We start from the raw sequence: 11,067 nt of genomic DNA, 5'->3' as shown, positions 1-11,067 counted from the left end.
GTTAGAGAACCGGCTCATATACCAAAGGGTTCGGGTTCCATTCCCTGTCAAGGGCTCACACCTGTGTTGCAGGTTCGATCCTGGCCCTGGTTGGAGTTTGTGTGGGAGGCAACCAACCGATGTGTCTCTTTCAGAGTGATGTTTCTCTCTTTCTCTCCCCCTCCCTCCCTTCCTTCCACTCTCTCTAAAAATCAATGGGAAAAATATCCTCAGGTGAGAATTAACAACAACAAGACAAAACTATATATAATATATAATATTTATAATATATATATAGTTTTTAAAATTCGATGCCTTCAAAAACTTAGTTCCCCCAAACCAGCCACTTTCAGGTGCTCAATAGCCCCACGTGACTCGTGGCTATGACATTATCCAGAGAAGATATAGAACATTTCCATCATTGTCGTAGAAGTTCTATCAAACAGCGTTTGCCTAGATTGAGGGGAGGAAAGGGGGGATGGGGAGGGGAGGGCATTTCTGTGTTGCAGGAAGAAGGTGAGATTTCTGGGTTGCAGGAAGAAGGAACACTAAATGGGGGTGTGTGTGTGTGTGTGTCCTTGACACACATCAGACAGTAGGAGACCGCAGCACTTTCCCTCACCCCCAGGCTGGAGTGAGAGAGAAATCTCGACTTGGAACCACCTGGAGGGGCGGTGTGGCGCAGGGTGTCCAGGTGTCCGAACTAACACAGACCCCAATGCGGCCCTATTGCCATTGTAAGCAGGGCCCGGCTGTGCATAAAGCCAGCTTTTCTGAATTTTCAGTTGCTGAATCTTCTCTCTCTGTCCCAAGAATGACTTTGGTTCCATTTCCAATTTTTAAAGAAGAATAGGTTTATTATAGAAACTTAGACTCAAAAAGAAGAGGGTAAAAGTCATCCATCTTCCCATTAACCAGAGAGAGAGTCACTGCTAATATTCGGGGCTTCCCTCTCCTGTCCTGCAGCCTTCATCCCCTTCTCTCCCCATCTCCTGATTGGTCCAAGCCTCTCCCTTCCACTTTCTCTAAAAATAATAATAAAAATCAATGGTAAAATATCCCGGGACTCCAGGGGACAAACCCTTCCCTTGCCAGCTTCTAGAGGCCGCCTGCGTCCCTTGGCTGCAGCCCACGTGGCATAGCCCTTGCTCCTTCGACTTTCTCTTTCCCTTTCTGAGCGAGAAGAGACAGTGACAATTCGATGTATTCTTCTGTAAAATGGAGCTACATATAAGAGTGTCCACTTCCCGGAGTTTGGGGAAATAAACGGAATTGATGCAGTATGGGTCTTTTGCAAAACATCTGATACCTATCTCCTTCTGGAGACACGATTGCTCTTGTTATTAACCATCTTAGCAGGTTTGCAGGAAAGTGGACTCCTCCCCCGGGAAGCCCTCCGGAGTCCCCAGGCTGGTATATGAGACCTTGAACCAGGGGTGACATGTCTTGGTCCCCACCCCTCAGGGAGCAGAGAGGGCACGGCACCTTGTGGCAGAGCAGGGAAGCAAACGTGGGACTCACCACCTACCACTCTCCGCCCCGAGCTCTCAGCAGTCATCGGTCATCGATGCAGGGGCTCCTTCCCCAATAGCGGAACCTGTATGTGTCACACACTATGTGTCCGTAAAGGTTTGCTAATGAGCCTGGGTTGAGTTACTCCAGTTAAACTCCAGCTTGGAGAGGGGTTTGCACACGAATCAATGGTTCCATTTCTGAGCTTTTGAGTTTTCCTAGTTGTGTGACTACTTTCTCGCTCATTCACTCATTCATTCATTCATTCATCCAATAAACATTTATTTTTTATTTTAAGTTTATATGCTGGAGTAGAGTAAGCCCTTGAGTATACATAAGGAAAATCAAGCAGGAAAGAACACGCACTTTATAGGAAGGGGTAGGACGTCTGGTGCTGTGGATGCACCAACGTCAGCTCGTCACCCGGCACTGAAGGCCTGGCAGGGCTGGCACACGTTGCTGAGCTGGTGCCGGGTATCCTGGGGGAGGCCCTGGCCCTGGCCCCAGGGCTGCTGTGAGAACGGGGTCTGGTGTTCTCTCTCGATCTGGAGCCAGAGCGGGATCACAGCTGGTGCCGAGCCCTGGGCAGCTCCAGAGCAGGCGCTGGTGCTCTGCCGGGGTGGCTTAGCTCTGGAGCTGAGGCTGATGACAGAACTGGCTGCAGCCAGCCCGGGCCAGAGCAGCTTTCCGTGGTGGTTCCAGCTCCGGAGAGGGGGTGAGGAGAGCCATTGTTTGAACCTTGTGTGGATCTGGAGTGGGAGCCTGCACAGGCGGCTGTTCTAGCTCTTGAACTTGGCCTGCCCTGGCCGCGAAGCTGACGCCGGTGTGGGGGCGCTCCTAGCTCCCCAGCTGGAATGAGAGCTGCGGCTGGAGCCTGCTCTGGCCCTGGCCCTGGAGCCTGAGCGAGCGCGGTGGCTGCAGCATCCTCTGGCTCTGAGCTTTTGCAGGCAGTCGACTTGGGCCGGCACCAGCTCTCGAGGTGGTTTAGAGTTTTCTCTGGAGCTGGTGCCTCCGTCTCCGGCTCAGGATGCTCCAGCTGTGAGAGGAGGGGGCCCGGCACTCCAGGCCTGAGCCTGGAATCAACAAACATGTATCGAGCTCACATTGTATGACCCGTGTGGGTCCTGCTGGCATGGAGCTGACAGCCTCATGGATGAGATAACTGTTCAATAATTACACCCATAAATACATAAGGACGCCATGCAGTGGGTGCTACCAAGCAGAAAGTGCTAGGACAGAGCTTAACCACGGGACTGATGTAGAAGAGGGCGGTCAGCAGGCTTCTCGGAGGAACTCTGCCCAGCTTATTTCTGGAGGGGAGGAAGCTCATGATGCTCAGCTGTTCCCGAGGGCACGGGTGCTGCTGCGTCCTGGGCCAGGGGACGGCGGCTGCTGGCTCCAGTGTCACCTCTGACACACAGCCAGCCTGGGAGCAGCAGGAGCATCTCCCTGAGGGCCCCCCCCCCCAAAGGCAGGAAATGTAGTTCTTCCACAACAGTGAGGTAAGAGGGAAGGGGTTCGGAAGGACGCCTAGGTGGGAAAGGTGCTGGTTAGATAGTAGGGGCTTCCAAGCACAGCTGCATCTTTGGACAGAACAGGGCCAGGACCCAGAACAGCCACACAGCCAGTGGTCTGCACGGAGGGCTGCTGGGCGATTTATTTATTTATTTATTTATTTATTTATTTTTAACAATAAGGAGTCAGAGTTGCACCATCTGATTCCACAGCCCACCGCCCCAGGTGGTATAATAAATTAAAACTCAAATTAATTGAAGGTAAATACAATATAAAATTCACTTCCTCAGTTACTCTATCCACATTTACAGAGCTCAGTAGCCACATGTATTGGGCAATGCAGATATACACTGAGTGGCTAGGTTATTATGATCTCTGAACACATAATAATCTGGCCACTCAGTGTATATCCTATATAATAAAAGGCTAATATGCAAATTGTCCCCTCAACCAGGAGTTCTACCAGCAGGCAGGCCAGCCAACCACCCATGTCCCCTCCCCCTGGCCAGGCTGGCCAGACCCCAGCCATGCACGAATTCATGCACCGGGCCTCTAATATATATATATACATACACACACACACACACTGAGTGGCCAGATTATTATGCGTTCAGAGATCATAATAATCTGGCCACTCAGTGTATACTTATCCCTAACCGCATTGAATTCTATGGGACAGCGCTGGTCTGTGATACAGGCTTTGGGCGCACTTGAGTTGGCATCGCGGGTAGCTGTGTGACCTTGGACAAGTCACTTGCCCTCTCTGAGCCTCCCTTTTACCCTCTGTCCATGTGCACAATGATATTTATCTGGCATAAGAGGTGGGGGGACCCCAGAGAAATGGGATAGGGGCTTGGCCTCAGGGAGGGAGCAACAGGGGAGTGGGGTGATTGGAAACAGAAATTCCAGGCAGCCTGCCCCGGAGACCAGCCCCACCATGTGCGACCCGTGTGGACGATAGACGACACGAATCACAGGAGGTACAGAGTGTGGCGGCTGGCACACGGACGCCTGTTCGGGTCTGCTACTGTTATTATTAATCATAATGACACGGTAAGTGGCTTTCTGCTGAGTGTTCCTCAAATGTCAGGTATTTCCACATGGGAGTTTCATCCATTCTCATCTCCCCCTTGCCTGCCGGCTGCCAGGATCCTCCAGCAGCTCAGAAGCCCGTGGTCAATCCTGTGTGATGGTTGGGGGTGGTGAACACCGCCCCACTCCCCTGCCGTTGGAAGTCTTCTTTTGTAGCGGACACAGTTTGGGGTACCTGCCCAGCAAGGCCAAGCTCCCCCACTTTCTGAGCACTGAGCCCCCACACGTAGCGCTGAGCTCCCAAGGCTTTGATTGTACCTGCCCCTCCCCAGCCACAGTGGTGGGACCAAGGTTAACACCTGACCCCAGGGAGCCCATCAGATGCCTTTCCCACTGTTTCAGAAACACGGCAAAGGGGTTCTGGCTAAAAGTTGGGCTGTTCCCTGAAACAGACGTGAAAACTGGGGGATGGTGTCTTTCTCCATTGAAGCACTGAGCAGCCATCTGTGGAAAGAGACAGAGAACTGTGAATCCATGTTCCTGGAGGAGAGGACTACAAAGGGAGGGGTGCGAGGCAGAGAGGGGCAACCGCCCTGGTCCGAGCACTGATGGCCACCGAGTTCTTCCCCTCTCATTAACAGGCAGAGTCCCATTTCCCCCGCCTCTTGAATCTGGGCTGGTCATGTGACTTGCTCTGGCCAATAGGATGTGGCGGAAGTGGTGATGTGTCAATCCCTAACCTTGTCCCTTCTGCTCTCACTCTTGGAATCCTGCCTCTGTCATGTGAACAAGCTTGGGTCGGCCTGCTGGGGTATGAGAGATGATGCAGAGAGAGGCTGGTCTTCCCAGGTGAGGTTATCCTATGCCAGGCACCCCTTAGGCAGTCTGCCAACTGACCATGATGCATGAGTGAGCCCAACAGAGACCAGAAGAATGGCCCAGCTAACCCCAGCTCAAACTGATAACCCACAGAATTGGAAGCTAGATAAATGGCTGTGGTTTCAAGGCTTAAGTATGGGAAGGTATAGTTTGTTACACAGCAAGTGCTAACTGATACACCCTTGGATTCCTGAAAATCTTCTTGGATCCTAATATTAACCTCTTCCTTATATTTTTTATTGAGCCACTACAGTGAGTTTCTTTTGCTGGCATCCCATGAGTTTTATGAAATATACGCTGCTTGTGAAGGTGGTTCCCAGGAGTTTGGTGAGATGGGCAGATGGGGTGTCTTGTACAATCAATCGGTCCCCAGGGCTCTCAACAAAGGGGGAACATCCCACAAACGAACGATCAGGAAACCAGGAGGGAGGAGATCTCCAATGGAGCCCCCAGGAACGTCATCTCATCCCGGAACATAGGATTCTCTTCCCGCCCTTCGTGGCATCAGCTCCCAGGCGGACAGGCACGTACTCACACTTCAGCAGCATCTTCGTATCCTTCGCCGGTCACTCCTGCAATGAAATAAAGAGAAATTCATCACAGTCAAAATTGTCATCACAGTCGCTATAATAACAAATACATTTATTGAAGGCTGACCATACACCAGGCCCTCTTTACAGCGCTTTCCTCCCACTGTCTTAGGTACTCGCACACCCACACTTTGAGGTAAGTGTTGCCGCTATCCCTGTTTTAGATGGGGCACAGAGCATTAAAGGACTCACCGAAAGTCACACATAAGCTAGCACATGGCAGAGCTGGGGTGAACCTAAGCAGCCTCATTTGGGGTCCACGGCCTTAACTGCAAACATCAGGGGCGGGAGCCCCACACTCATCGACCACACCCCCCAAGGGCCAGCAGAGACCCCTGTCGTTTGCTCAATTGCTCCTCCTCCCCACACTCCCTGTCCCCCGCCCGGCCTTATTCCTCTCCTTAGCACTCATCATCCCTCAACATACGGCCTGTAGTTCCCTGGGTCGTCACAGAATTGTTGGTATCTGCCTAGAATGAAAGTTCACGGGGGCAGGGACTTCGCACTATTAATTCCCACCGTATCCTCAGCGCCTGGCTCATCGAGGCGCTCAACAGACATGTGCAGAAGGAATGACTACGATGCTTACCGTATCCCAGACACTGTTGTAAACGCTTTAGAAATATTCGCTTGTTTAATCCTCACAGCAGTCCTGTGAGGCAGGTATTATTAGTACCATCCGCATTTTGCAGATAGGCAAACGGAGGCAAAAAAAAAAAAAAAAAAAAGTTTGGCTCAGTGGATAGAGCGTCGGTCTGCGGACTGGAGGGTCCCGGGTTCGATTCCGGTCAAGGGCATGTACACTGGTTGCGGGCACATCCCCCGGTGGGGGGTGTGCAGGAGGCAGCTGGTCGATGTCTCTCTCTCATCGATGTCTCTAGTTCTCTATCCCTCTCCCTTCCTCTCTGTGGAAAATCAATAAAATATAAAAAAAAAAAAAAAAGGGGGACGTGACTTGCCAATGGCTTCACTGCGGGTAAGTAATGGAACTGGAATTTGCACCAGACAGACCGGCATCACAACCCTCTTCTGACCCTTGCGGTCACTGTGGGAACGGAGGAGGCAGATGGCCACATCCGGGGTCAATGCCATCCTCTCTGAATGAGCCCAAAGCTCCTTGGGCTGAGGTGTTTTGTTTTGTTTTGCTGCTGGGTGGGGAGGTCAGACCATGCACACGCGTCGGGGACAGACGGTACCTTTGGATCTGAGCGATGGCGGAGCCAATTCCTAACATCACTACCACCAACCCCGCACTTCCGGCCACGAGGAGGGCGATGGCAGATCCTCCTGACACCTTGAGAATGGGGTCCAGGTCGGTGGGCTCATCCGTGGGATCCATGTTGACTTCTGCAAACCGAGAATGGGTGAGACTGGAGCCACCATCCTCCCTCCACAACCCCCACTCCCACCACCCCAGCTCCTCAATGTCGCTTCAACCCCTCCCTTCCTCCCCATCCTCTAGGTCTCTGCCCCAGGCCTCCTCCCTGCTCTCCTGCCCCAGCCTCTCCCCACCCATCGCCCCACCATACGGAAGTCAGTGTCCTCTCTGCAGCTCAAACTTTTTTAAAATTTTTTATTGATTTTTTACAGAGAGGAAGGGAGAGGGATAGACAGCTAGAAACATCGATGAGAGAGAATCATCAACCAGCTGCCTCCTGCACACCCCCTACCAGGGATGTGCCCGCAGCCAAGGTACATGCCCTTGACCGGAATCGAACCCGGGACCCTTCAGTCCGCAGACCGACGCTCTATCCACTGAGCCAAACCGGTTTTGGCTGCAGCTCAAACATGATCCCGTGCCTCCTCTGCTCCAAAGCTTGCCGTGACTCCCCGGCACCTGGGGAGGAAGCACCCCTCACCGTGGCCTCCAAGGCTCTGCCACCTGGCCAGCCTCGTCTCTCCTCACCCCACGTTGTGAGCCACCCCCACTGGACTCTACTAAATTAGCTAAGCTCATCACTCTCTCTCTCCTACGTCCGGGCCTTTGTTTGTGGCCCCGGGATCCCTTGTATGCCATGTCTCTCCCTGTGGCCTGGGTCATTGCTATGTGTTCTAGTGCCCACTCAGAGGTCCTCCCTCCAGGAAGCCCCCCCTCACCCCCATGCTGGGTCAGGCATCCCCGTGGGTCCCACAGCACTCTAGGCTCCCCCACCCCAGCCTGCCCTCGCCCCCACTCCCGTACTTCGTGGGTGCCCAATGAACGTCTCCTGAATAGTTGATGAACGAGTCAAGGGGGTCTTGGAAGTATTGTCATTCTCAGTGAACATCTCAGGGTCACCAGGTGCTACAAGTTTTACATTCCCCCCCCCCCCAGTGAATCATCTCAAATCCAAATCCTGAACCACCCCTTCCCCAAGCCCCCCTGGACTCCAGCCCTCTGGGACCCAGCCAAGCCAGGCTTTCTATCACCCTCGCCTCTCCACGCTCTGGATCTGTTCGCATGTGTTCTCTGCTGCCCAGACACCTCCCCCAGTTCTCTGCTGGCCAGCTCCTTCGCGTCCGTCCAGCCCACTCCAAGCCACTTGTCCTCCGTGAATAAAAGCAGGAAAAATAATATTCATGCCCATTGCTGCTATTTAAAGCACCATTCTGTCGCCGTCATACATGGCGTTACTTCAGTTCCTTATGACAATCCGTATACACGGGAGGAAAGTGAGACTCAGAGAATGGGAGTCTCCTGTCCTGAGTCACTGTGGGAACTCAGGAGGCAGACGGAGAATGAGCCCAAAGCCGGCCAGGAAGGCACGGGGCAGGAATGGAAACCGGCTTCAACAAGCTCCCAAACCCCTTTTCTTATCCCAACAACCGGCTGCTCTTGTTATTGCTGCCCAGGATTCCATGCACCACCCTGCCTATGGAAATTGTCACAAAATCCTATCTAATAAAAGGCTAACATGCAAATCGACCGAACGGCAGAACAACCAGTTGCTATAATGCGCACTGACCACCAGGGAGCAGACGCTCAATGCAGGAGCTGCACCCCGGTGGTCAGTGTGCTCCCACAGGGGGAGCGCCGCTCAGCCAGAAGCCGAGCTCAAGGCTGGTGGGCTAAGCGGCGGTGGCGGGACCCTCTCCCGTCTCTGCAGCAGCGCTAAGGATGTCCGACGGACGGCTTAGGCCCGCTCTCCATGAAGAGCAGGCCTAAGCCGTCCGTCGGACATCCCCCTAGGGCTCCCAGACTGTGAGAGGGTGCAGGCCAGGCCGAGGGACCCCTCCCCCACAGTGCGCAAATTTCCTGCACTGGGCCTCTAGTTAATAATATTGATAATGCTAATTGTAGCAATGATACTACCTAGTGCGTATCGAATACTCACTAGTGTTCAGTAGTATGAGGCACTGCTATTTTAAGCTGCTCACCTGCTTATCTCATTGAATGCTCACCACTATACTTTGGGTGGGCACTCTTATTTTTCCAGTTTTACACGTGGGGAAACTGAGGCACAGAGATGGCCCAAAGTCACATGGCCAGGAAGTGGGGCCAGAATTCAAACTCCATGCCCAGGCTCAGAACCACGTGTTACGTTAGCACCTGCACTTTCCCACTGTCACATGCTGAGGCTCAGAGAGGCAAGTGGTGGGAGCCGGGACCCAGGCAGCCGGCTCCAGACCATGAGCTGAGCTTCCGTTAGAGCTGAGCCACAGCCTGCCGTCTGTAAAAGGGGCCAATCACGCCCCATGTGCCATGTGCCGTGCTGACCACTTGGCTACAAAGCGTCTCAGAGGAGACTGCTCATAGAAGGGGGTTCAGTGGAACCAGGAAAACTGGCCACCGGCCAGCTAGGGTGCAGGGGGTTGGGGTAGGGCTGGGGGACTTACCCGGCAGGGAGACGTCTACAGACTTGGAGGAATACTGTTCCTGGTTGTTCTTGGTCATGCACATGTAGGTACCCAAGTCCTCCCTGGACAACTGCCGGATGATCAGCTTGTCCCCTGTCCCTCGGGGCTGCCCGTTGAAGGTCCAGTAAATCACGGGTGTGGGTGTGGTCACAGCCAGACACCCCAGGATCACCGAGTAGTTGAGTTCACTCCGGACGACACCCAGGGAAGTCTCCGGGAACGTGTGTAGCAGGACCTCGCCGGCTGTGTGAACAGGGAGGTAGGCCATGTGGGTGGAGAGGACTTGGAGAGACGAGCAAATCCAGTGCCTTTCAAGCTTTTTCAATCATGACCCACAGTAAGACATGCATTTCAAATACGACCCAGCATGTTCATATAGACACACACACCACAAGTAACTGAAAGACAAATGTCATGAAATAGCAATCATTGCTATGAGTAATGCATTCTGCCATTTTGTATTATGTTTCATTGGAGTTTTAAGTGAAACAATCTACTAAATGGTTTCCCCCAAGCCTGGGTCTCCCTCGCAGTATAACAAACTGGGAGTTAACATGCGTGTAGAACGAATGGTGTTTGGCTCATATAAGAACCCAGTCTAGGCGTCTGTTACATTGATTCTTGTTTCTACGCCTGGTGAGCTCTTTCTCCTCCTGCAAGGCTCAGCTCAGGCATCACCTGCTCCAGGAAGCTTCTGTGAGCTCTCTGGCATTGCACTGAAATCTTAAATGAGCCGCATGTGGAGGTTCCCAGCATTCACCGTGGCATCACACTCCCCAGGTTCAAATCCCAGCTGTGTTCTCTCTGACCCTTAGACCTGACCCTAAGAAACCCAAACCTCACAGTCTTTCAGCTATAAAATAAAGTAAAATAAAATAGGAATTGGACGAGGGGGAGAATTGTGTGTGTCCATCTGTAAAGAGCATCCCCCAGGAGCCAGAGGCTCAAGCCCCAAGCCTCAGAGGCCTCCTTGACTCCTCTCTTTCTCTCCGCACCCACATCGAATCCTTCAGCAAATCCTGGGGGCTCTGCCTTCAAAATCATCCAGAATGCAACCACTCCCCCAGCTCCTCGCCTCGCCCTGGGCCAGCTGGGGCGGTGGGGCTGGGATATTTATTGACTCCCACTAGGGGACCGGTACACAAAATTCGTGCACGGGGGGGTGGGGGGGGGGGGGGTGTGTGTGTCCCTCAGCCCGACCTGCACCCTCTCCAATCTGGGAGCCCTCAGGGGATGTCCTACTGACGGCTTAGGCCTGCTCCCTGTGGTTCTCTGCTCTCTGCGGACCTGCCTGCTTGACCCCCCTGCAGGCCCTGGTGTCTGCTCTCTGTGGGGACCTGCTTTCTCCTTGCTGCCACAGCCAGGGGCAAGCATGGCCCTGCTGTCTGCTCGCTCGCTGCGGGGGACGTTCCCGCCCCACCCCCAGCTGCTCCGTGCCTGCGCGTGTAGGCTCAGAGTGGTGGGGGGCAGGTGGGGAGTAGGGAAGTGGCGGGGGGGGGGGGGGGTCGTTTCGGGACCCCAGCCACTCCGGGCCTACGCACAGGCCTACAGGCTCCGAGCGGCCCGGCTCCTGAGGACGCCTGTCCCTGGGACGCAGGCCGCTTGGTCCTGGTGCAAGCATCTGGTGTGGAAGGGCAGGTCCCAGCTGACCTCTGGGTCCTGGGTAGGACATGGGCCTCTGGGCCCCCATGCACTCCCCTCAGCTCGAGCCACGGTGCCCGAG

At 53.8% G+C, this 11,067-nt stretch overlaps 1 protein-coding gene across 1 annotated transcript; it reads right to left on the bottom strand.

Moving 5' to 3' along the window:
• Positions 1 to 1,910: 1,910 nt before the first annotated feature.
• On the bottom strand, positions 1,911 to 9,612 carry IGSF23 (immunoglobulin superfamily member 23). The gene is made up of 4 exons (XM_054711133.1): positions 9,324 to 9,612; positions 6,704 to 6,854; positions 5,596 to 5,662; positions 1,911 to 2,036 (listed from the first exon to the last, which is right to left on the bottom strand). The coding sequence occupies exons 1-4, from the start codon at positions 9,610 to 9,612 to the stop codon at positions 1,911 to 1,913; spliced, it is 633 nt and encodes a 210-aa protein (XP_054567108.1).
• Positions 9,613 to 11,067: the final 1,455 nt, after the last annotated feature.

The sequence above is a fragment of the Eptesicus fuscus genome, chromosome 21 (genome assembly GCF_027574615.1).
Source record: "Eptesicus fuscus isolate TK198812 chromosome 21, DD_ASM_mEF_20220401, whole genome shotgun sequence".
NCBI classification, from domain to species: Eukaryota; Metazoa; Chordata; class Mammalia; order Chiroptera; family Vespertilionidae; genus Eptesicus; species Eptesicus fuscus.
This window is presented reverse-complemented; position numbering and strand designations above follow the sequence as displayed.